The 27905-nt window shown below is 36.5% G+C and overlaps 1 protein-coding gene and 1 long non-coding RNA gene across 5 annotated transcripts; one reads left to right on the top strand and one right to left on the bottom strand.

Annotated features, from left to right (window-relative positions):
* Positions 1–42: 42 nt before the first annotated feature.
* On the bottom strand, positions 43–22417 carry LOC112559259 (low affinity vacuolar monovalent cation/H(+) antiporter-like). Of its 3 annotated transcripts, none has more exons than XM_025230357.1 (21): positions 21794–22417; positions 19781–20096; positions 16003–16111; positions 14374–14490; positions 13588–13649; positions 13221–13391; positions 12806–12919; positions 12186–12266; positions 11340–11442; positions 10744–10820; positions 10534–10595; positions 9564–9718; positions 9181–9212; positions 8876–8975; positions 8265–8398; positions 7010–7190; positions 6059–6192; positions 5613–5707; positions 5141–5219; positions 4813–4921; positions 43–4362 (listed from the first exon to the last, which is right to left on the bottom strand). In XM_025230357.1, exons 2-21 carry the CDS (start codon positions 20003–20005, stop codon positions 4226–4228), a joined length of 2277 nt encoding a protein of 758 aa, XP_025086142.1. In that variant the 5' UTR covers positions 20006–20096; positions 21794–22417; the 3' UTR covers positions 43–4225. The 3 variants fall into 3 exon arrangements, with proteins under 3 accessions (XP_025086142.1, XP_025086143.1, XP_025086144.1); XM_025230358.1 differs by lacking the exon at positions 21794–22417 and adding an exon at positions 21312–21349; XM_025230359.1 differs by lacking the exon at positions 21794–22417 and adding an exon at positions 20254–20399.
* LOC112559261 lies at positions 20014–24631 on the top strand. Of its 2 annotated transcripts, none has more exons than XR_003098305.1 (3): positions 20014–20190; positions 22536–22654; positions 22982–24631. It is a non-coding gene; the product is annotated as an uncharacterized LOC112559261 (long non-coding RNA). The 2 variants fall into 2 exon arrangements; XR_003098306.1 differs by lacking the exon at positions 20014–20190 and adding an exon at positions 21760–21870.
* The last annotated feature ends 3274 nt before the right edge of the window (positions 24632–27905 follow it).

Genomic DNA, 27905 nt, shown 5'->3' with positions numbered 1-27905 from the left:
TCCTATCATCTCAAACTGTTAAAAATAAATAAAATATAAACATCAATTTAGTCTCATTTAATAGTTCTTCAAAGAAACATATATATTTACATAGAACATCACTGAACTATCTCCCCTTACTTATTACACAAATAATAATTCAATTTATACAAAAAGGAACAAGACTATTTTAACAGAATATATATGGTGTCTGACACACATACACCAAACTGTTGTTCATAATGGGATGAAAGATTAAATAGAAATGTTCACTGGCCCATTTTTTAAAAATGCTAATATAAATATCTTTAAGTTGAAATGGCTTCAAATCAGAGTGATGCATAGAATACTGGGGACAAAAATAATGATATCTAACATGAGACTTGAAAATGATGATGTGTGCAGCCTTTGAACATGCGAAAAAGAAAACATTCAACATATTCTTTCACAATGTAAATTTGTTCATACATATATTCATGCAGAGGTAAAATAAAAACCTCCCCATTTACGATTCATGTGAATACTGTAACACAGATATAAAATTTAATGCATACCTCAAAATACAAGAAAATCTAGTAGTAAAACAATGGCTGCACTACATGCAACTTGTCTCTTAGATGTAAATATTGACAAGATTTTTTTTTTTTTGTATTCCATCTATGTTGTTCGGTAATGCCCCTACTGCTGTATAATGCAACTGTCGTGTACTTTATGGGATACACATGCAATGTAAATGTGAATATTTGCACTGATGCATAATGTATTACAATAGATATCATTCATGGCTAAAAAATACGCCCTTACCATCCTTCAGGGTATCTTTGGAACCATGATAAAAAGTATGCACAATCTGAGTTGTTTAGTTGACTTCTTTTGTACACAGTGTGTATTTTAAGAACAGAAGGATATTCACACAACTTTGGGGAAAAAATATTTTAAGAGCTTTCCAGGGGAAGAAAAAACTTGCACTCCACTATGCCTTTAAAGTTGTCATTATATAAATATTATCTTTATAACTTTGAGCCTGCACATGCACACAATAATCCTATATTGAAAGGAATTGATTTTGCCTTTAATAAGCATGAGGAAATAAAAAATGGAAAAAAAGATTGAAATTTTATTTTAACATTTAATATGCAAATAAAAATCGTGATGATCAGATGAAGTAATATATCAAACTTACTGAGTAAATAGTTGTTTACAATTTGCATTTCAACGCTGCATAAATAAGCATTAGATGACTAAAGCCTCATGTCATCATTCACATACACAACTTGCTGATGTTAAAATACATCTGCTATAAAAATAGTTTTATATATAAAATAGAGACATGAAACATGTTTCAACAAAACTATCAAAAAACAACTTCTACAATGTTGCAACTAAATGATCAGTCACATTATCTTACTTTCTGTGACACAACCATACTCTACAAAATTTTGATCTGAAGTCTAAGACTTTATCACATATGCAAACTGTTATTAGTGAAACATAATGAAGGTACCTACTGATATAAGAATCACCCAAATACTAACTCCCCATGAAACATTATATGAAAATAGCATAAGACAAGTCATATATCACTAGCTTAGGAACTCAGCCTTTGCAGGATGTATTAGTTTTAACAATCTAAAAGAACATAAAAAAACTGGTAGGACAATATCCCTCACTTAAAAAGATGTTAGTTTTCCTTCCAGACTACATCTTATACCACAAGGTTGATAAAGAAGTTGCTGCATCCTCAATCTCGAAACAAATGATTCCAAATATTAGAGGTTGATAAACATGATGATTTGGTTTAGTGTATATTTTCCTTTACATTCATTTTTATGATACACATTTAACTTTTTCCATTTCAACCATACTAGTATAAATTAAAACCACCTACACTTGCCATTTGAGCAAAAAATCTGAATTTCTAAGAGTTAAAATGAACCTACATCATCAACAATATCAAGACCTTCACTGAAGCACATAAAGGATGTTTTCATGGATTCTAGAGGCATGTGGGTAAATAAACCTTGCAGTGATAAGCTTATAACAATTGACCATATATAGGAGAATTACAGCTGTGTATATTGTGTAATAATACCTAACCTTTTCTATTGGCAAAATACTCAAAAAGAGATATAACTATCTCAACAATCTTGATAACAGTTTCAGATAATATCAATTAACATTTGTAGACACACTGAAGATAAAATTTCTTTAAATCAACGTGCAGAACACACACACATGAACATACATGCGCACATGCACACATACACACACACACACAATGACAAAAAAAAATCCAGATCTAAAAATGATAAAAAAGTCATTTTAACAACCTTCAAAATCCTGGCACTGCATTGTTAAGCCAGTTTTAGCAGCAACTGATTTGTATCACAGTGAACTGTAGTATCACTATGGAATATCCTTCACATTTCTAGTGGGCAAAACATCAGCGGTTAATTTTATTACTATATATGTAAAAATAATAATAATTGTGGTGACTCTTTAACATCTGCACATCCACGACTGGCCAGACAACATGAAGCCAGCCTGTACATAGGAAATATCATGCCCTGAATACAAACACATACATCTGAGAAAAACAAAGCATATCAATCAACTATATCAATGGCCTGACCCACGTACATTATCTGTGTGATTTTCATTGCTAGAATAAAATCATACTAGACTGGCCCTTTGCTTAGTAAGATACTAGTACAATCAAGGTAGACAAATCAATTCCAAGAAATGAACTAAGCTAAATGAATGCAAAGTTTTATTTTTAAAAAAACTAGCTTTCACAGTCAGTGCTAAGAGAAAAAGTCATTTTTTTCCAGTGAGGGCTTTGTGAAAATGATGCCTGAACTCCTTCGCACATGATCCAGGGATATGCCACCTCATTTGTCAGTTTGCTAAACAAATAAAGATGACAGCAATCCACTGGTAACTTCTAGAGTAGAAAACAAAAATCCAACTCTAGAGTTAACACTAATTACAAAACTGGAGCTATCCCTTAAATGATTTTATCAAGTGAGCCCCATAATTTACTCAGTTAAAAATGGCATGAAAATCAAGAAGCTACAGTGCATAAACACATTATATGGCCATAAAATGTCTTCCTCATTCAATAAGCATGAAAAGATAAACCAAAGTATATACCACTGACTTTCCATAAAAGTGCAAAAACCTAGGTTAACAAAAACTTCTAAATGAAAAGGAGAAAAATAAATTAGACAGAGTTACATACTGATGAATAATGAGATCCAAGACTCAAATGCTTCTAGTAACACAGAAATTTTCACATAAGCACTTGTATGTTTTCAAGCTGATTAATGCCACATTTCACAAATAAACTCATGTAGATCACATAGCTTAAAAGATAAGAACTTTATCCAACATTTGTTAACAACACATACATGGTATGATTAAGCTCCAGACTGTCTAATTTATCATAAATATTAAAATAGTAAATGCTCAAGCAGATAATCAATATCTGCAACAGCACCAATAACACATATTAGGTACATTTTTTTTAAAAGGTAAAAATCTCCAAAGCAAACATACAACAAGATGTCTAAATTCATGCAGGACAGTTGGTGGGGAAATAGGCATTTTACACCGACCCAGCAACTAAGGATATATCACAGCAAGGCAGCCAGTCCTGTAAACAGATGCCACTTGCAGAGAAAGTATGGCATGCCCGAGATGAGAGCTGAACCCAGGACAGCTAATCCTTTATAGGTGACAGGCGCTAACCTTTGCACCATCGGATGCACAAATTCATGAAGGAACAAAGATTGTGCATACACTCATTCTCTCTCACTCCTTCCCTCACAAACATACACACAATTCATCTCTCACCTACTTTTCAACAGCACCGTATATGACAGCAATCGAAAGCCCTAAAGGCTAGACACCTGGGTTGTCCAATTTTCATAAGGTTTTTAAATAAGATGCATTATTTCAAACAAAAGCAAGTTAGGTATACATATATGTATGCATATCTGTTTAATAATGTTTTTACAATAATATATGCATAGTTGTCTAACCAGACAGCTAAATCTCACAGACACCATGAAATGGTAAACACCATCTTATACAATAATACATGTACTTATACAATTTTCTGACTAACTGTGTCTGAACAAAAGACATAACAATAAAAAAAAAAAACTCTCAAGATCATGTGTTAATAAAAGGTAGCATTTATAATATCAGCTTTTTTTTGTTCATGTAGGTCTGAAAAGTGGTATCAAATAAGAAAGGACTGCGATGAATTTATGGTTTCTGACCCATTGCTGTACGGTACTGCACAAACTGCATTGTCTGGTGGCAGAGTGAAGACATACATCACCATAAGCAGAACATAGATGAAAACCACAATTGTTCCTGCAACAGATACAATTTCAGCACAATTTCTGACAAGCAGTTTTGTTTATTTTTTTTTTGTTTTTTGTTTATGCAGTATGTGTAAAAGAAAAAATATATGTAACTAATAAATGGTGGTAAAATGAATAAATGTTACCTAATCCATGATGACTTATACCCATTTTGGACTTTGTATGAAGAGAAGAAATTTCAGATTCTGTTAATATGTGACATTATAATCTGACATTATATAAGCTATAAAAACACATCAGTCACTAGATGTAGCATCCACCTAATGCTCCTAAGTTTAATGGGAGATAGTTCACAAACCCAAAAGATTTACGCCAGCAGCAGCAACATATTTCCATTTTATGTCCATTCCCTCATTTTAAAAAACACACTTTCCATAAACATACTTCAACTGGTGTTTTCATGAAAAAAATATGTACCACTATAACTTTCCAAACTTACCCTGAAAGTAGTCACTCTTCCCATCCTGAAAAATGTAGTTGATGACGATGACAGAGAAGATCACTGCCCAAAAGTGAACTTCAGCAAAGATCAGATGGAATCCCATTGGCTAAAATGCATAAAGAGAAAAAGTAACACTCAGCTGCAGTTTTGTTTCAATATTTATTTATAATCATTAATTTGATCATTTAGAAACAGTTGAACAGCATAAAAAAATGGGACAAATATACTAATCAGCACAGATTGAGAAAAAGTATATAATGACATGAATCTGAAGTTAACAAACCCTTTAAGGATCCTTTGTTAGTTGCTCTGAAACAATACTCACATAAATCACGTCCACTAGAACCAACATAGGCACCTGCACTAGACACACCTGGATGGCTGTGGAACTTCCAATCTCAATTCTGAAAAATGTGATGCATATCTGCATTATCCTAATTTTCCAAATTACCATTTATAGATGAAAGGATCAATTAATGTGCATTATCAGATTACAGGCATCAGTATTTGAACAGAAAGAGTGAAGGCTTCTAGATGATTGAGGGAATATTAGATGTACCTAAACAACATGATGCCCCAACTCAGAAAATATTATCGAAGCAATCAGGTTTTTGATTTCTCTTCTGCCCTGATTTAAAGCCACTGACATGCAATTTGTGACTGCAGAATACACAGAACTTCACCTACTATTACAGGTATTCTACAAAACTTAAAGTAACTTGCAAGTTTGAGCAGCATGCTTTGGAAATATCAAACAAAAAAAAAAAAAAAAAAAAAGATTTGGAATGTCAACATACCCTAGATTTACATTGTTTTGAAGTGCAAACTGAATGCCATTGACCACTTCTGGCAGTTCAGCAACCAGGGACAGCATGGTTACTCCAATGAAATACTAAAAAAAGAGGAGGAGAAGGAGAAGCCATCAGCAACAGCACCATGAAATACTTCACATCATCAAAATAAGTATATTTCTTGGCCAGAGTTGCATATACTACGACATTTCATTTCTTCTAGCAGACTTGAAAATATCAGCTGCATATACTAGTTTCAACCAATGTAATTCACCAATATGATTTCCTCAAATATCACAAAATCACAATGTTGTTCATTTTTATAAAATAAATTAAAATAACTTCTGAAAACACTGGAGTAAGGTAGTGAGATTTTTAAAAAGAAATGAACAATCTAAAATTAATAATAAACTTCAAAAGATTTCAGCAGTCTTCAAAGAGATATTTCCCACCTCAGACATGCCAGACTCCTGTAGAAGAGGCTGGATGTTTTCAGAAATGATATCACCACATAATGCGATGGCAGCAGCACACAGCAGCAGGATGATCACGCTCTTTATGATCGACCAGTGAGCCGACCCATGCTCTGCACACAATACCCAGTGCTTCTCAGTACTCACCAAACCCTCTATTATGTCAAACACAATTCAAATTCAAGATCACCATGCTTTGCTACCACGTTGTTCATGGCCTTTCCCCAATCTATCTGTCTGAGCTTGTGCTGCAATACCAGCCTTGTGGTCAGCTTGGTTGGCCCATGCAAGACTTCTCTCTATTCCATATCAGACAGGAGACATTAAGCTATCATTCTCCTTCTCTGGCCCCAGTATTTGGAATAGCCTGTGTCTCTCTGCAAAGCACAGTCAGTACATGCCTTCCGATCTCTTTTGGAAACACCTACTATAACTTGCCCATCCTGTTGTCCTTTCTCCCCTACATTCCTTTTCCTGCATATTCTTGTATGGCTAAACAGTAAATGTTCATTTACATATGTTGTGTTTGCTTGTACTGGATTGTAAGATCTACATCACACAGCCTCTTTCCCCACTGCCCCTGGTCTCTTGTGAAGAGCATTGAGCTCGCCTCTGTTTGGGGAAATGTGCTAAACAAATCCTATTATTATTATTACTTTCGTCATGTAAAAGTTTGTGTACATATACAGTTTATTTAAAGCCACCTCCATTAAAAGATTCAGCTTAAGACTTTAAAATCAAAATAGTGAATGAATGTCATTCTGTAATCCTGAAAAAGAATAATCATATGAAAGGTATCTATTGGCGCTGACAGGTTTTTAGTAGTCATTCCTTGAAAGCTCTAAAAATGATATGCAGATCCATTAAAACATTAAGCCATTTCACATTAAAACATTTCAGCAAAAAATACTATATTATTAAAATTATTACCTGCTGCTTTGCCAATTTCCTCTTTCAGCTGTGTTTCAAATTCTTCATAAATTTCAGAGGAGTGAGTTCTCATTGTGAATATCAAACCAATAATGTAGGCAATAGGAAGGATGAAGGCACAGGAGTAGGCAAGTGGTGCAACTTTTGAGTCGTACATCACCCTGTTTCCTCCAATGCCAAACTGACAACAGAAACACCTTTGGCTATCCATAACAAAAGTAAAGACTGTGTAATAGTTTTAAAGTGATATGTCTCAAGACAAACATAAATCAACTTTAGATCCTTCCCAGAACCTCAACTGATCACAAATGATTTCATACGTAAGCAACAGTGAATAAATATCCTTGTGTAATTTTAAAAAAACTACAAGTGTAAGCAACAATACAAATCTTTATATCTTAAGCTCAAAATCTGTCCAAAAGAAAGTAATACTGAACTAGATATGAAGAAATGGGATTCGAATTCTGCCAAATTGTGATAATCCTGTAAATAAGGAGCTACTCTTCCTTCTTCTAACACATCCCCAGTAAACATTCTTAAAAATACATAATGCTCAGTAGGTAAGTCACAACGTCCAGAATAAACAAGTCTAGGCTGCAACTGGTTCTTTAATATGTAACCAACACGTCAGTCCCTGATGGCTACGTAGGGGTGGGCTAGTCATACAAGAAAACAGCAAAGATGGAATTTGCCGCATAACCGTAGATTTTATTCAGAGTCTCATTTGGCGGCCGTCCTACCTCTCTCCACTCTCACATCCAAACTCAAAAAGCATTCTTCAAGCCTAAAGCTACACTACTAATTCTATCTCCATCGAACGTTCCAGAACCATCCACCCCTTTTTCCTATGGTCTCGTCACGACCTTTCCCAGCCCCTGTGGCGCCAGTGATCATCCCTACCCTGCCCTATCTGGTCATGGTCTCCATAAGTGGCTCAGGCAACTTCATAACTTCTGGTGCAACAATAGGGCTAGTAGCAAGCAGCCACAGGTGAGCATTTTAGGGCTGGCTATTACGTACGCAGCAGGCGTGAGAAAGGGACAGTCCTGGGAGCTGTTTGACCCCTACCCTCTACAAAACAATAAAGAGATAACTCAGTACACTACTAAAGTGCTACAAATATTTTGTTTACTTTAAGGGTCACAAAAAAAAATCAAGATCAAAATAGGTCATTGAATTAAGAGCCAAACAAAGAGCAACCAACTAAGACAAGCCTGGTAGCATCCTCATCAAACACACAATAACAAACACTCACAACTGATTTAAAACAGCCTTTGCAGTGAAAACCAGTGACATTTGTGAAATTACTGGACACAGATGTCACCGATTGACAATCTTCACACTGCAAATCTCCATACAACAAGGAAAAGACTGTTGGTGCAAAAACTCCTGAAACAGAAACACAAATAGCAAATTTTACACAGCAAGCTTATCAATTAGTGACTTTCCCCATAAGAAATATTGCACAATAGTTAATTTTATCATACAACTATTTTTCAGTAACAAGCTAGCTACAGCTGTGAAAATTAAGGAAGCATTTAAGTATGACAAAACATTAATGGTCTCTATTGGCCCTTGCTCTGTAAATCTGCCAAACCATATTGATCACTTCTTCAATGACAAAAACTAATGAATTTGTGAAAGTTTTTAAGAAGGTAATCTGAGGTTTCAAATATAACGAACACAAATTGGTGCCCTCTGTTGGAATGAGATTAAAGTCCCATTCACAAGGAGAGTGATTCTTAGTACACTATATGCCATAAATTTAAAGCCCATTCCCCCCAAAATGGGCCATTTGAATAAAACTAAACCTGGTATGGAATACGGTGAATATCTATTTATGATCAACATATTCAAGATTCATACCAGCAATGGAAACAAATAAAAGTGCAGAACTGATGTTTGCAGATTTAGGGTTAAAATTTTGCATTCGATATTTGAGACCACCAACAACCATAGACATTCCCTGAAACAAAGAGGAAATACAGTAAAATCTGCAGGAAGAAGGTTATCACCTAACTACAGAATACTCAACATATTGAATAAAAATTCTACATTTAAACAAAATTTGTTGAAATATTTGAATGGAAAACATCTGGGGGAAAATGTAGTAACCATAATAAATGTTCCCACACTCTTTAAAAATAAATAAAAATCTTATTTCTACTCACTGGGATGAACAGTATGCTCACTAAGATGGCTCCTGTTAACACCAAAAGAAAAATTGTAATCACTTATAATGTACAGTAAAAATAAAATATGCACATCATCTTATAAATAAAGTGCAATGTGTGTGTGGCAGCAGCGGGTGATACCAACAATGCAAAGCCCCACTGTTTGTCTGATCCTTACTTAATTTTACATAAATACTCCTTTTACTTATGGAAGGGAAGGTTGCAGTTTATTTATTTTTTTTTTTTTGCTTTATTTTGCTCTGAAATGTTTGTTTTAACCAGTTATATTGCCAATGGCCTCACATGAACATAAGACTATTAGGCTAGTGCTTACTATACTGTGAAAGCTACTTGTGGAAAGTGCAAACATGCCAAGGTACCTGCGAGAGACGACTTGACAAGTTCCTGATAGCACTCCTGTCCTGTGTCCCTGCCCTTCTTTAACATAATGATGAACAAAATGACTTCAACCATGGAGCCAAAAGTTGCATTTAGAATGGCTCCAACAGCAAAGCTGCTTTGTGCAGATACACTGTAACAATAAACAAGCTTTCTTCTGTTGTATCACACAAACAAAACAGAACAACTTATAACCAAGTCATATCTTAAAGACCATTCATTTCACCTACATTATATAAACCACACAAATATTATTGAACTCTTAGAATAATGATCATTTATCAGACCAAAATTAACTTTAGCCTTTTAGATGCAGCATAACCAACATGAATAGTTTTTAAATGGCTCACATGTTCTTACATGTTGACAAATGTGCATATGCTAATAAGGCACTCAATTGCATCCAGTTTGGAAAGCAGGCCAAGCGCCTATCAGACTGAGCTCTGAGCACTTTTTTCCCCCATAAGAAATAGTGTAAATGCGTTTAATTGGTTCTGCCACCTACCAACTGCTAACTACCTTATATTACTCGTATTTTTTAGAACAGAATAAGATGGGTTTGTTTCTGGCTATAAGTTTTTTGTTTATCCCATGATAATAAGTTCTCCACCTTTTCCATTACTTGATATCTTTGTTTTCACTACTTTTACTACACCAGTGCTTTAATGGCCTCTTTATGTTTCAGTATTGTCAATATTGCTGACTTAAGCACACCATACTGAAAAGCTAATTCAGACACAAGTATGCCCTCTCATACTTTGCTCTAAGACTGTTTTTCTCTTTCCTTCACTTTTAGCAAGAGAAAGTTTCTCAAACAGATTTCAGTATGATGGTCAAATGCTAAGCAAATGGCTGAGAAATAAAACAGAATTCTCTTGAAAAGTTGATCAAGTACTGATATGTATGAACATGGAGCACTATGAGGGCCAAGGTACACTGTACTATTCACCTGTGATTGCCATGCCAACATAATAAGTCAGTGGGATGATCGCAAAGACTGCCAAGACGCATTTCTGGAATTAAAAAATTAAAACTATAAGTTTAATGCATCAAACACACTATCAAATTAATATTTTTAATGGATGGCCTTTTTTTTCCATACTCTCACTACGAGTGAAAGGTTAGATTTCTAAAAGTAACAAGGAGATATGTAACACTTACTGCTGTAGCATCAACAATAACATTCTCCTGATCAGCATAACCCAAAACGAGTGACAGGATCACAAACAGCAGCAGATCTAACACTGTCAAGGAATTTACAGTAACTTCCTCTTAAAGCAGACGAAATTACATATTACAGAAAACAACAAAGCATTTGAAACAACAAACAATGTAGAAAAACATGGCTTCATAAAAAGACATGATGTAAAGTTTACACATCAAATGCCTCAATCCTTCATGAAGTTTCTAATAAAGATGCAGAGTATTCAGTTATCCAATGTTTAAAAGCATAATTTAATAATCATGAAGCCTAGTGGGTAACCAAAATATCAGTTCAAGCAAATGCTAGGCCAAACAATTGAAAAAAAAAAAGGATTGTACCTCTCTCTCTGGCATTCCAGGTTCCATATACTTTAGCCATTACGCTTATTAAACTTTGTTTAATAAACCCAGCACCCCCCATTTTCCTTTATCAATTCTGATGTATGAACTGATAAAAACGCAAATAAAAATTTAGTTATTATAGGGTAATGCAAACTCATGCCCCACCACCATCACTATAAACCCACACTCAAAAGATCTTAGTAAAAGGATACTGAATAAAATAACATTGATGCCATCCACAGTAAGTTTGTAATAGTAGACATTGACAGCTTGATGCGTGAACATGATGATCTCACTGTGTCGCTTCTGCTGATTCTGATAAAAAGCAAGCAAACATAATACATGACATGCTGAAAAAAAACTTAATGATACTAAGATTTTTACGGTATCTAACACCTAGTGTAACATGGATCGTTCTCATCAATCCCTCTCCTGCAATGTTTGTTTTCCACTCTTCTTTGTCACTACAAAATTTAGAAAAAATATAAGTCTGTAAAATTCAAAAATAGTAATCATCTTTTTAGTCATGATTTTTTTTTAGTATTTGATTAAAAACCAAAAGCATATTTATTCTTAAGTTCAACAAATATTTTTACATTAACTCCTTCCTGTTAATATATTCTTCATAAACAAACCTATGGCAAAATCAAATGCTCTATCTCCCAAAGTATGCTTACCTTTTCACAAAGTACTATCCCTGCACTACCGTCTGTCATGCTAACCGTCATATAACGACTCTACTGTTTATAGTACCTACATCCTTCAATACTTTCATCCACTGCTTTGTGTTTTACTCTTGTACCCTATCTTTATATTGTGCAGGGTGTCTGTATGTATCTCACTGTCTACTGGCTGTTATCTTTCTTTTATCATTATTGGTCTGCGCAGAGAAGGCGATCTGTCATGATGTTACGTGTTAAAAGTTAACATTATTATTATTACCTATGTATTTCCGCTTACACCAAAAGTTTTCAGTGCTAAAATTTAAGAATCACTGATCAGTCCCGAACAGTTTCACATATAGTTCCTACTTCCACAAATACATATAAGCTTCTCACCAGAACAAGAACTCCATGGTGTTCCACCTTTACTTCTTGAGGCCTCATAAACATGATGCGCAGCATCATTTTGCTGTTGATCTGTACAAAATGGGCCCAGATTTAAAATGCAATAATTTGACTAAATTTTGTTACATATGCTGAAAACATAAATTTCTTTTTTTAAAAATAGACATTTTAAGACATAGAAGCTGCAGCTGTATTTATTACTTAAGTTTACGTTTTTTTTAGTTTAATTTAGAAACAAGAGTATACTACAGTTGTCCCTCAGTATCTGCATGACATTGATTTTAGCACACCAGAATACAACGATGGTCATCTCTTACTGTGTAATATTTGTGTATAACCTACACACATTCTCCTATGTACTTAAATCATCTGTAGATTACTTATAAAACCCAATACGATGTATATTCTATATAAATAGTTGTTATACTCTATTATTTTGTGAATAATGGTGAAAGTATAGTTTTTGGCATATGATAAATTCAAGTTGCAACCTTCTAGAAATTTTGTTCAATTTGTGGTTGGTTGAATCTGCAGGTATGGAACCCATGGATAGGAAAGGTGAACTATGTAGAGTATTCTCTGCATATGAAGTACAAAATCAGAATATTTACCTTGGCCACAGGTATGGTAACCACAAGAAGCCAACATATAAACCAGATAACTGCATGCAGCAGCCACAAGACTGGTACGCCAAACAGCAGCCACAAGTAGGTTTCAGGCAATTTCTGGCCAAAAAAAATTTGAGAGTTTTTAACTTTCAAGTTATCTATAAATTATTGCATATATGCAAAATTGTACTTATCCACATATACATATATAAGAAAAATAATTGTGTAAATGGGTGGGGGTGCATATGAGAGAAAGAAAGAGCTAGAGTCTGTGTGTGCATTTCAAGTAATTGTTATCAGCATAGTATGTTTTGATGGATCAACCAAGCACCTCTATCTGGTAATGCAGCAGAAAGAATATTCTTAATGTTACTCTAAAAAGCAACAGAACCTGTGGAATATAGCCATTTTTATGTACCCAGTAGGATTTACGCTGAAGAGAGCAAGTAGAAACCCTGATCTGTGGTGCATTTGGAGATAAGTTGTTTTCATTTCCCAACAAGTAATCTTTTTCGTGCAGATCACCATTCTCTTTAGCTTTTAAGCCATTGTAGCTTTGTGCCACAACATGTAGAGGAACATGGTGCACCTGAAATTAAATATTAGCATGTAAATAAATTAATCCAATATATATAAGACCTTTCTTAGTGCTTTGTATAAGCATTCACTTGTAAAATTGTAATTTTGTTCACTGTTAAGACAATAAACATTTTTAACTCTAGATATTATTGATTTCTTGTGTTTGCCATTCACAGCTATTGGTAATTTTTATGTTTATGTCTTACTTGGTGTATAAACTTTCCAAACGGCCACAGGAAATAATCAGCCAAACGGAAACAAAGAAAACCTGCAAATTTTATAAAATGATTTGTAGAAAGAAGATCAGATTTGACTTTATTTATTCCAAAGGCCAATTAGTAGCAGCTCTATTAGGAAGCAAGGGTTAAGAACTACACAGTACAACAACAATCAGCTACCTCATCACAATTCATACCTGCCACACCAGACTCCCATACAATCAAGATTCCGACTGGCATAAGACCCCAATTTAATTCACACATGGTAGCATTTAGAAGTCGCATAAGAAACAGAGGACAGCCTCAGTCCCTAATTGGTTGCACACACAGGCACACTCAGAATTGATGACCTTACAGGAGTTGATGTAACTTTCCTGAAAGGACATGCCTATCATCCAGAAGAATTACAGACACTTTTGCTTGCCTGTCTGCCTGTTACACAGTCTGAAGGTCACTCAGGGGCATCCCAACAGTTTTTGGTAACATATCCATTAAAATGTATACATAAAATTATATATAAAATAACTGAATAAATTTGGACAGTTCTAAAATAACACAACTTCATGTAATACTAATAAAAATATTGAAAAATGTTAGATTTAAAAGTTACTGAAAACATTTTAACAGACATTTCATTGTAATTCTTTTTTTAATTCAATCAATAATGAAATTTTCCTGTAATTCACAAAATTAAACCATTTTAAACCACAGTGTACACTTTGTTCACAGACACATATCGTGCATATGCTCCAAGATAATGGTTATTATAAATACCATATTCTTTGCCAAGGATCGTGATGAACATCAAGCATCCAATTAAGCAGTATGCCAAAGCCACCCACCAGCCAAACAACAGAGTGTAGACGATGTTGAAGAATCGTAGAGTTGTGACTGACGAAAGACAACAAAAAAAAGTTATCACAAGGAAGTATTTGAAGCTTATGTCAAACATGACTTGACAAAAGATAGACAAGTTAGTACACAAAGTTGATTCATTTTAGGGATTTTATTAAGTCCATGCTGGTCAAATTCTCTTATTCAAATGTTGATCTAATATTAGACCCTCCTTTTGACAATATACTATCTGGATTTACACTGGTGGTCTACTAGTAATTTATTACCAATTACTGTGTGGTAATTTTTAAATGATGTCACACCTTCCCCAAGCACAAAGTATGAAGCATATACATGCACTCAAAGCACATATGGAAGAGACTTCTCTAGGGACTGGGTGGGAACCTATACGCACTTGACAAAATCTACATCATCTATACTGAAAACATTGAATAGTCAACAGTTTTGGGTTATGTATTATAGACAGCATATGACTACTGCTCTCTGAAAGTTAACTTGCACAACATGGATTTAGTTTTTTTTCAGTCCTTGATAAACAATATCTTTGTGTGAAGAAATCCAAGCTTATCACAAAAATCAAGGACCTCATGTTAATTCACAATCAACATTCTTCATAATGACTTCTCAGCAAGGCTAGGTTCCATTTAACTGAAATTTTAAAACGACTTTATTAATTCTTCTCCAAGTTACAGAACTGACCATTTATTTTTTTAATTATAGAAAATTAAAGTCATTTAAAGGAAGACATGAAATAAATTTTGTTTATTAAGAACAATTTTTTTTTAAAAAATCTTTCTAAAGAATGTTTAACATTTACTGTATAAAGCTACAGTGTATACATACATATCATGTTGAACTTTTCTGACAATCACCTTCGCAGAACTATTATAATACTAAGGAAATATGTATTCAGTTTCTGACCTTAAAACATTACAAAAGTCTGTCATGGTATATATTAGTTACACTGCTGGTAAGCATTTATGTGCATAATATTATGATCTCTAATACAGACATACTTGACTAGATACAGATTGTTTTTATCATCTTTTGTTCTATTAAATGACCCTATTCCAAAACAGTTAAGTGTGACTCATTTTAACATAGTCAAAAACAAGACGTCTGCTACAATTTTTAAACACAAAGCACATAGAATTATGGTTTATTTTACATGCAGACAAACATAAGCTACATGCAAGCTTTTAACAACAGTGATGTCATGATACAATACTTTTGGATAGTCTTTGACCAATCATGCATTTAAGACTGTTTGCTTAACATATGCTTTAAATTGAAGGTGTGATAGATACTTCCAATGTGTTTTTATCTTGCATCTCTGCTGACCCCTTTCCTTTATCCCATGTGTACCTCAACCTAAAATTCTTGCAATATTATATACCTCTCATTTTCAACACTCCTACTCCCACACTTTCTTTCTCATCTACTCATTCCCTCATGCATATATTATTATTACTATTCATAGAATGTTCTACAAATATTAACATTTAGCTTTATTTTCAGAATAATTTTAGTGTTCTGTATCATACAAACCTTTTATTCTGCGGACTTTGCTGACATCTGCATACAGATCCTGTACAATTTCTGATCTTGTGGCAAGCGGTCTTGAGGTGACATGACTTTTCCATTTTTTCAAACCAAACTGTGAACATAGTTGAAAAGGTTTGAAAAGCAAATTAGAAAACTTTTATTGATTTACATTCCTTGAATGACTACTCCACTATCAAAGCAAAGTAAGTATATCATTATATTCAGCAAGCACAAAGAACTGATTATGATTTATGACAGTTACATCTGTAAGCAATATATTCCAATTGTAATTATAATTTTTAACAGCAAGTTAAGTTTAATAATTAATTAAGGGGCTAACTGCACAAAAAATGTGAGCGGAAATGAGAAGTTTTTTCTGAAGTTAATTTCAAATTAAATTTCTTTGTAAAAATGGTCTCCAAATGAAAGGATTTAAAATGAACAAATATTTTACCTTGATTAATAATGTCCTATATTCTAGACTGACTTTCAATACCATGTTATTAGGCAGACGTTCTGGGACTGACTGTCAGAATCAAGGAAAAAGCCAGAGAGACCCACCTAATACTACTGGCTGCCTAACGTAAATACAAACTTCTGAATGGTTGTTGCAAAGAACACAAGTGTACACCACATGTTTAATAATGAACAGTCTGGCCTTAGCTGTGCCCTCAGGTAAAAAGCAATTTTACCAGATTTTCCCACTTGCTTTTGGCAACAGACATAACATAGACTCTTATCAGTTGTGTTAACAAAGCATTGGTACAAAAAATGTTTACTTGTAAAAGCTAAAATCCACCAAGCACTTTTTTCCAACAACGCTTTGAGACAGAAAAAAGATTGGTCAGCATGTCTATTTCTATTTCTATTTTGACAGATGTTTGAAGATATCAACAAAATTTTGGATGAGAAAATAGTGTCTGACTTTTTAAAAAAAAACTTGCTCGTAGCTTACAGCAGTTACCACACAATAAAGAAAGCCATTTCTGAACATCACAGAGAGCAAAGTGTGAAAACTGGGTTGACAGTACACTGCACCCACCAAAATAAAAAGGTCAAAGGAAGGGAACAACCCAATAGGAAGAGCAAGCTTACTGTATCTTAAATTAAAAGGATTTCACAAGCAAGAAGAAAACTCCATATGCAGAAGCACAAAAACCTGAATGAAAGGAGACTTTGTCAATGTCTTCTAGGTTTTCATACATCTTTTTTACATTTTTTTTATACTTTCGATGAACCCTATCTTTAAAAATAGGGCATTCAAAAGGTTATCCAAGGCCTTCTTCTCTTGCTCTAGCTTCAGAATCACTGAAGTGGAAACAGAGAATCTAATTTAGGGCAAAGTACATTCACCGGCACAGAGAAGGAACACGCTGAAAGTATATTTTATATGTCACATGATTTTTACCCATGATTTACTATCCCATGCAAAGGTATGAACAAAACAAGTTTGACTTATCAAAACATTTTAGCCATCTTGGTCCATGCATGGACCCCTTCCCCAAAACACACACACAGATGCATGCACGCACACACACACATAGGTGTGCACATGCACACACATACACAACATATGCATGCATGAAAAAGTTGTTTGCTACATGAATACACGCTCATGTACTTGTTCACACACATGTGCACATATGCACAAACAATTCAGTTTCTCATTAAGCCAGTTTCCAATAAAAATTTGCTCTCTACCACCAGCTCAACCTATTCTGATCCAGTTTAACCCAGTTCACATCTAGCTCCACCACTGTAACCGAATTTCTGCAGACATGTGGGTGTGACTTAGTGCACTGGAGTTTCCAGACAATAGCCATTTCCGCTTCCCTCTATTTCAGTTGTCTGTTCCAGCCCAAATGCTATAGTTGTATGGCCTGCTCCTGGCTCACAGGTGTAACAATGAGATGGAGAAAAAAAAAAACTCTCCCTCTTTAGCAGACTTTCTCCCCTTCACCACCTGCTTCTCTTCCCAGTCTATGCTACCCTACAAGAAGGAAGTGTGCTGGTGTAAGTAAAAATTAAAAAAAAACTCTCAAGGACAAACTCATTAAATCCAACTGGAGTACATGTTTATACTATTTATCATGATAGTCAGATGTGAAGCTACTTGCTGGCCCAAGTGATTTTGTTATGCTCTTTCTGCCAGAATGGTGATACCAAAGATATTATACATTAATTTATTACATACAATCTAATGTCTTTCATAATACTAAAAGGGCTTACATCACTGATACAGCTCCACAGTTATTTTTCTTTTCTATAGTGAATCTCATTTTAAACAGCTAGCACTGGCATGAAAAAAATAAAAGCATTTGAGAAACAATTGTTGTATGTATAAGCAAATAACTAAAAAAGATAATGAGAGATCAGTTTTATGAATGCATGTTTGTACATGTAAAGGTGTGTGCTTGAAAAAAGACTATTGAATTTTGAAAAATGCTGAGAGGCAAACTTGTCACAAACTTTTCTTTTTTGCCAGGATGAATAGAAAACTGTCAACAACTTGAATAAAATACACCACATTATCACTTAGCAGAAATATGTTGGCAGTATTGCTTTATCTTACAAAATATCCACTATGTTTACCTATTCTGCAACATCAGCACAAGATTATTTCTAGATGACTTGGTTTCATTCATTACATCATACTAATTCCCCAAATCCAAGCTAATAACTCAGTTAAAATAGTCACCCTTCTTAATTTTATAAATATAAACAATTGTGAACAATAGGAAAGACAAGCCCTTGCTTTTTGGGAAGTGATTAACCCCTCAACTTAAGAAATGCTACTAACACAGGCTTGCTGTTATGAAAATCTTATTGTGCATGTTGGTCCATGTATGCCTTCCCCCAAACACACACAAGTGCACACATATACAAAACGTGCCTCAATGCACAAGTTGCATGCTTCATACATGCACACTCGATCATGTGCTTGCCCCCACACACAGATATACATCATGCACAAATAATTTAGAGCTGAAACATGGAGAACCACAAATTATACCATAGATCATTCAGTGGCATAGGAACCAGGGGGGCACGGGAAGCAGCTGCCCCCTCAAAAAAGATACTGAGGGGACAAGAATAAGAACGCCATTTACTGTCAGCATTGGAGTTTGACCCCCAGCCCCAAGCCAAATATCTTCCTTCGCCGCTGTCATTGTTCTCATGTCTCTGGAAAAAATGTCTCTTAAAAAACTTTTACTCAGTATCACCAATAACAGGCACCCTGTTGCACCAGAAAAAAATCAGCTCCCAGTTTTTTAAAAGATGAGACAAAGAAAAATGGTCATGCCTCCTGGACTTCTAGTATAACCACACTGTCTCTGACATGAAATCCCCATGGGAAATGACTTCATGGAAGGCTTACAGCAATGACAACAGGTGACAGTGGCACAAAACACACAATGCTCAACTACTCTTGTCTATAACCTATGTTCCAAGAAAAGCAATGGTCTTAACTATCTAACTTGCATTTTTACTCCAACCATTTTTTTAATGTCACAATATACAACTGTGACAACTTATTGACAGTTGTATATTCTATAAAACAGCAAATTTCGCGAATTTCATGGTCATCCTCTTAAGCTCAATTTTTATATTTTTGTAAAGTGTTTCTTTAATGATAAATATAGCTGTGTACCAAGAATCACAGGACTTGATCCCACCTTTTTATAGTTTATCTCTACTCATTTCTGATGAGCATAGATGTTAAAAAAATTATGAACACATCAAAGATGATAAAAACAAAACCTCTGAACTTTATGCATACCTTATAATTGTTTGAGATTCTGTGAGCTTCAATTTCATTTTCTGCGACAAAGATGAAACTTTTATCAAAGCTGGCGGACTCCCCTTGAAGGTTGTGTGTAGGTTTATGTGCACCAGTTCGAGAGCGTGGCTTGTCACCAGCAGATGGGTGAGACTCAGTCTGGTCCTCTATTGTCACCATCACATCCTCCACCACAGAAGCTTTACCAGGATTCTCAGCTGCCATGGTAACTGTGCAGTTGTGCCCCCTCTTGCATCAGTGTGAGAGCTACCAATAGAATGCAGGATTGCTCTTTCTCTCATCACATTCATGCAGCCTGCAAGACAAAGAGAAATGGTAGATCAATAACATCTAAAACATCCTTTAAATCCACTGATGACATTGGCCATAAAAATTATGGCAGGAACAAGGTTAGTCATCACACATAATTAAATGCTCTGCCTGACAGTTTATAATGTATAATGTATAAGCACCTGAGGCTGTTAAGAAGCACCTGATTGAAAAACCCCATGACAATGTGACAAAATTATGCATACTGGAGTTTTTCAAATTAAGGTCTGCTATGTTTGTCATTTACGTGCTGTTTCTTTCTCTTATACAAACATATTATTCTGTCCTCTTTACTGTATATACATGTGTCAGCCTGTTTCACTTCGCATGATTCTGCCTTTTTTTCAGGATTATTTTGATAGATTTTGATCTGACAGCAAATGATGGCAGCTCTAACCAACTTAGTTTTAAAAAATTATTTTTGTAGTTTTACATTTTAACCTTAGCTTTATCTAAACGTTAACCTCTTTATCTTTATGCTCCCATGCGAGCTTTCATTAGAATTATCTTGACAGTGTAGATGTTATATCACATGTATTTATTCATGAACAGTTACTGTTACTGAATGTAGCTGAACTAGTCTGACATCAGCAATTAGAAATAATGTACATTCTGACTCTGCATCTCCTCTTTATCTGCATGCTTGTGCATCACAAGTATAATTATCTCTGCTATGAAGATATGTGTTGATCCACACACATTTTGATTTTTTTTTCTTTTTGGTGGCACCTGGTTATTCATACAGAACATGATCTTGAATTTCAATCATAATGCACTAAACTGCACATAATCAGATAGGATAATTTACATTAATAGCAATTGTATATAGATGTATTTCATGCCACTTTTTTTTCTTCTATTTGGATGAATTTCTGTTTAAGTCTTTGTTAATGCATGAGGGCTTCTCATAAATGTTCAAAAGAGAACTATCAAATCTGTGCTCCCCAAACCAAAGAGACAGCCTCACGATTTCTCATCTCTTGGGAGTCCTGCCACTAATAAGCAGACTATACCATTCAACTTAAGTATGCTTCTCTATAAAATACTAACAGGCAAAATGTCCCTTACACTTTATATGCTATATTTTCAAATAAAATTTTATGAGGGTGCCTCAAACTCAAAGCTCCCATACAAGGAATCAACTTCTTCAAGTGGAGTCTGAAATATTCTGGCAGCGTTTTGAAGAACGTTACAGTCTTACCTTACCCCTCCAGCAAATGGAATCCATACAGTAACCTTCCACCCAACATAAACAACTATTACTAACAATGAACATGTACCACATGTAACTAATTCATTAGTCACACAAATCCCTGTCAAATTTAGACATCGCAATCCCGATTTATATATATATTCTAATTTTCCTTCTTGTTTTACTGTAATGCCTTTGTTTCGGAAAAATGTATTATTTCAATTTCTTTTCTTTAGATCGAGGATCGACTTGATATGTAACAGAAAAAAAAAGTTTTGCTTAGTTGCCTCTCTACCCCCCACCCCAACACACACACTCCTCCCCTCTCTTTCTTCATCCCCACATTTTTCTCACGCTCCTTTTTCACATATGTTGGTCTTTTAAGGAAGTAATTTTGATTGCACAAATGAGGTATACATGTACCACCGGCTGTAAAAGCGCTTCAACTAGTGTAACAGTCCAGGGATAGCTCGACAACATAACAGTCTTACCTGTGCCGTCATGCGAGCTCGCATTGTTCCACTCCTGATAGTTCTTGTGCAGGCGACGAAGGCAAGAAAAATCACGGGTAAAGTTATTACTTTACAAAGATAAAAATTTTCGACCTGTCAGTTTTATTTAGCAATGTTATTTTCTGTTAAACTTTGATGCTCAGTTTGTTGAGGCGGCTGCCTAAGCTCGGATAGCAGCAGGAGTGGGGTTTTTTAAAAAATGTTTTATCATGTGACATCACATGACCACGGTGGTGGGGGTCATGCCAAAAGATTACTTTGTCTTCTAGCTGGTACAATTTTTCTAGTTGATTAATCATCTTTTCTTAATGTGAAAAGGTATATTATATCCAAACCTTGAATTGTATGCTTATATTAGTAGTTTCGGCAGACTGGTGTAGAATGTTCGCCGAGGTGTTAGGACGTAAAGGAGGGAAACGTATAGTTTCATTAGCAGATGGGGACGAGTAAATTAGGGAGCTGAAGGTGGCTGCCACCTGTCATACTTCATGGCACGACGCATTTGCACCCTTTTAGTTCTTACTGCTAGCGAAGAGATTGGTGAATCTGCTAACACAGCTCCCATTGGTTTCATGTGCAGCCTGTGGATAGGTCGAAGGGAGAAAACTTTGAAACCTTGCTTCCCAAGCGTTCCAAGACGTATTGTGTCCCCTTCGTGGTTTGTTTTGTTGTTGTTTTTCATTAGATGAGCATTTTCTGGCTTATTTCTCTCTTTCAAAAGGTTGAACTTCAAAAGAAAGATTGGAGAAACTGTTTGCAACCCGCGGTTACACATACGGTCAGGATTAGGAATCCTTGTATACGTTTGCTACAAATAAAAAAAAAAGGGTTACCTGAAAGGTAATATTCTGCGTGCGTTTACTTAATGTTGTACTCTAAAAAGATTTTTTTTTTATCTCTATAGACAAGTTCATTCCAGTTAAAATAACAAGACCCATTCGGATGTCATATATAGCCCATTTCTATCTTATTCACTTGTAAAATTATGATTGTCCGCCTGTAATAGTAATCAATAGGATAAGTAGAAATATTTTCATGTTTTTTCTATTTTTGTACTGACACTTATCAATATAAATTGTATGACAGTGATAAGAGCCATTGATTTCATTCCCTGCATGTACATGTATACTTCGCTTACGCTAACAGGAAACTTTGATTTTCTTCCAGTGTTGGTGTAATTCCCGAGGTGAAGAGGGAAACAGTAACAGAATATTGAAGAAAGAAAGGTGATGAAAACAAGAAAAAAAAACCAATCCCGAATTTAATCATTTACAGTTTCAAGTTAGAACTTTTTCGTTGTTGTTGCTCTTTCTCCATCTCTTAAACAGTGTTGTTCTGTTGTCCAAAACAAAACAATTACCACACGAGAGCCAAAGTAACAGAGGCGCATATGCAAGCTTTGTACTCCAGCCTCGATGATGTGCATTTGCAGACTACTTTTTAATAATAAAAAATGGTGTGTGTGTGGATAGACGTGCCTGATGATTATAGCTGCCACGGAAGTCCAGATATCGGTCAGAAAATGGTCTGCTAGAAAGAATTCGCTAGATGGAAACATGCTGCTGGTATCAAGACAGAGGACGTAAGAAATAAAGTCTACATACACAAGTACTGGAAAATAAAATAATACTATAGACACTAGCGTGCACTATATATTACTAAGTCGCACTCAAAACTTCGGATAGTTAATACAAATGAAAACGAAATAATAACAAAAACTAGGGGAGCTAACTGCTAGCCGGAGTCCTCGCATTCTCGAGGGTTACGTTTCTCCCCACCTGCTTTTGTTCTGAGCCCAGGATTAGGTGGAGAAAGACGCCTCCTTCAGTCGGTACCGCCCACACCATAGAAGTCTTCACCTCCCACTTGGCCGAGATGAAAACAATTAGCGAAGACTGACCGCTTACAGTATAGTCAGCGCCGTGTGTCCTACCTGCTGTAGTTTCTACTGTTACCTGTGTCAATGATTTGGTTGCTGCTTGTATTTGGTTGCTTTGGGCTGATGTAATTTTATATCACACTTTTATGTGTAGATCATTATGTATAGATTTTGATGTCGAAGAAAATGTTCTTTGTCATTTGCAATTTTTCCCCGGAGAAAGTAGTGTTGTAGAAAACGTTGTCTAAACTATTATATGCAGGTTCACTACTATAGTCCACCTTAGATCAAGTACAGTACAGGTCAAAGCACTAAAAGTTGTTGTGGGAGTATACCTTTGTACACATCAAACCTGTCGGTACTGGCAGAAACAGGAGAGAAACCTATAGAATTGGTACTACACGATTTTCTAAATCCATTCTGTGTTTCCTTGCACTGCTGAGCTTTCGTCAGAGCACGGATCGACTTTAAAGAGGTATTTAATGTAGTTTGTGGTTGGACAACGCATAGAAAATACCAAGGATGCAGAAACAAACATAACAGCCCCTTACCCACACAACAATTTACATGCAAACACCACTGTAGACACTTCCACAACCACAGACTTTGACCTCACAAGGCTTTTTTGGGGTTTGGAAGTGAGAATGGAGAGAAGACAGGTCAGCCGCAGAGTGATCGAAGTTCTGAATAAAAATCTGCAGTTATGCGGCAAATTCCATCTTTGTTGTGTTCGTGTACGACTAGCCCACCCCTACGTAGCCCTTGGGCACTGACTTGTTGGTTACACCAGCTTTATTTGTTGTAATCCTCGTGATCCATTTTCTTCTCACTGACCAGAGACGTTAAATGTTATCTGCACCGACAAAAGCCGCTGATCGATACACTGGGTATCCCTCTCGGCCCCTCCCTCTCGTTAGGCCTGTGAAAAACAAGTAAGACCCTTCAACATCGCATTTCTGGAAAGTTAATTCGTGTCCAGCTTCTTTAGCTTAATTCGTTCTGCGTCGTTCCGCTGCTCAATTATAACCCAAGGCTCGTAAAGGTTTTATAAATAGAACTTCGATCTTTATGGGAATTGGATTAAAACAAGCAATTTAGTAATCTTTATTTGTTTGACATTGTACGCTAAAGGTCGTAGACATTCTGCTAGAGGCAAAAGGTCAAGGGGGAGAAGAGGGCGTACACATGGTGGTAAAGGGGGCGTACGTGTTTCCTCGGGTGACTGCAGCACAGTGACCCCTTGACCTCGGCCATTGATTACACGGCGACCTGATCTTCGCAAGTTTTAGGACAATTGAAAGTTATCAGTGCTGAACCTCTTGTCGATCGTTTTCACAAAAGTAACTGACGATTGCTATGAAGTCAGCCTTCATTCTATGGAAATCCTCTTCGACCTCTTGGACGAGTAGCTCGATCTCATAAAGAATCCCATCTATCCACCCCTCTAAAATAATACGAAAAGCTGTCCCATCGTTAATATCCGTGGGCTTCTTTGGGGAAAACACAAATTTCAATCAGCACCAAGTGTTGTCATAATGAAATCAATAAATCAAGTGGGTGGGGCGTGTAATTAGGTAGTCATTCAGACATGACCGCCTTTAATCGTCCTCAAACGGGAACAGGAGCGTGTTGCTGAGTTTTCCAATGCAGTCTACTAGTCTTCTCTCAGAACTGGAGACTGATACAGATTAGCAGATATAATTGACACCGGTTTTGCACAAGTCCACTCTTTTTCTTTTTATGACATGATGGTGCTAAAACTCTGCGGAGGTTGTGAAATGTGTAGTTGTAAACTTAAATGCAAGTTGTTGATTGATTAATTCGTATCATTCTGTCTTTACTGAGACATTATTATTAACAAAGTAGTTTGCTATTGAAGTCTTCTTATTTTTCAAAACTGTAAAGCTGAAAGTATCGACGTAAAACTATGTAGCCTGTCGCGTAACGCGATCGGGCGCCGCGGGACTCGCTCTCTCACAGACGCACTCACAATCGCACAGACAAACTATCCAGCGCCCGGCGCGAGCAACAAAGCCAATCACTCCTCAGTGAACATAAAACACATACACGAAAATACACTACAAGACTAAAGTTTATTGGCGGCCGCAGAATGCCACCACCAACCCAACAAAAAAAGAAAAAATGCGCATATGTAAAACAAAAACAACAACAAAGAAAAAGAACCCCACAGTGGGGAATCCCACCACTAGCGCACACAACTGAGCGTTTAGCCACACCCCTCTACTGATGGTGTCCGCGTGGTCCGACGCGACTCAAACTTCCCCCACAGCGCACCCACCATTCCCCTCCCGGCCACTGCCTGAGACACAATTACTTCTCACTACCACAGGTCGTCGTCTATTGTCAAGCACACAGTCCTCTCGGCTTGAATATCTGGGTTTCACCAACAGTCCGCTGATACCTCGGCGCAGGTCTGTTCGCACGCAGGTACGCGTAGTTGGCTGGCCGACGGCCAGCGGCGGCGTTAGGGGGTGGCAAATGGGGCGGCCGCCCCAGGCCCCGCTCTCGAAGGGGCCCCGCGCTTCAGCCCCGAGGTAAGGTGACCAGAGCTTTTGACTCGTGTCCGCCTGTCATAAAATGTCCGGGCTGGACGCCCAATGTCCGCTTTGTGGCAAGTCCCAAGGTCCCGCTTGTCTTTAAAAATACCGTACACTGATTCGCATCCGCGCCTTTGGTTTTGGCCGTGTCTTGCTGATCCCTATTTCTTTTTCGTCGCTCTGCGGGCTCCGGTGTTTGACCCGTGACGATAATGACCTGCCGGCCGATATCTTATTGCACGCGCCGCTAGTACATCGCCGGTGGTCGTCTGCTCGTCCCTCTTTAAGGTGTCAGCTTCTTTGGTTACGGTTGTTCCCCTACTTCCCAGTGGTAACCCACTCTCAGGTGACTACACCCCAAACCTAGTGATGTGTGGAATGGACAACAAATGAGTACATAATGGCTTTCACCTGCCGAATTCGTTGTGTACAGTGAAGCTGTTTGAAGTCGCTCACTTTCCTTTGAAGGCAGCCTCTAACAACTCCATCAGACATGTCAGCCTGTTATTATTTTTTTTTATCTTTTTACTTTGTCTATGTTGGAATGATGCGGACTGCTGATTTTAACTTGTTATACTTGATAAAATACATTTTTTAGCAAATTAAGCTAGGCTGTATTAAAAAAAAAAAAAAAAAAAAAAAAAAAGAAAACAAGTGCATTTTACATTTGGCAGATGATGCCGATCCAAAAGGCATCCACAGCCGTACCTGGTATAGAGTTGTAGACTAATGTAGTTTGCTTGTGATGGAGAGACGGGAAGAGAAAGTTTACGTGTCGTGAAGTAATACGAAACAAGTTCCTTTGACATCTCCTCACTTCGGGCTTAGAGGTTGTAGTGCCAAGGCGGGCCCCATCCTTTCCATTCACAGAGTGTCCATACACAGTAACATATCCACCTCTTTACTGTCCATTCCAACTTGCTTGCAAGTCCCCCAAGTGGCACATTAATCCAGCGACGTCAATGCACGAACATTCTTCTAAACGGTTCATGCGCCATAAATCATTGTGTCCAGCGGCCCTCTGACACCTGACCCGTACCCCAACGCCCCCGCCTACCTTAGGTCTGGAAATTGTATACTGCAGACTTCAACCTTAACATCAGCAGGTGTAATACTTGGGTGTTCCTTCTTCAAACCTTTCTGTAAGAGAAAGAAAAAGAAGGAAAACAATCCGATGACCAAGGCCAGCCCGGCCCGGGTACATTCAGATACCCTGCCATCTCATCAAGCCTACGTCAAACGTTTCCCTCACCTCTAAGCATTTCGTCCTCTCGCGTGTTTTCCGCTGCCGGCATTTTATTCACTTCCAGTAATCCTCATACGACATCGCCAGTGAAAAGACAGTTAAAGATGGAAACTTTGAAAGGACTTTAATAGTGAGGTGCAACTTGACAGCGAAAATTCAGGAAATCCTTGTGGAAAAATGTATGACACTATCTTGCAATGGCCCAAACTTTACAAGGAGATTCACGGTCTATGAAGTAAGGTTTCGGAGCAACAGCCTCGCAAAATGACGAAGGTGCCGGACCATTATTGGCATTATTTATACAGCGCCTCACCTGCACGTCCGCAAAGTTGGCTGAGCGGGAGATAAGGTAGGAATATTTTAATTTAAATTTTAAATACCAGTTTTCTATTTTAAATGGAATACTGT

Source organism: Pomacea canaliculata, linkage group LG3 (genome assembly GCF_003073045.1).
Source record: "Pomacea canaliculata isolate SZHN2017 linkage group LG3, ASM307304v1, whole genome shotgun sequence".
Taxonomy (NCBI): Eukaryota; Metazoa; Mollusca; class Gastropoda; order Architaenioglossa; family Ampullariidae; genus Pomacea; species Pomacea canaliculata.
Note: the sequence above shows the minus strand (reverse complement) of the source record. Positions and strands in the feature narration are given on the sequence as shown.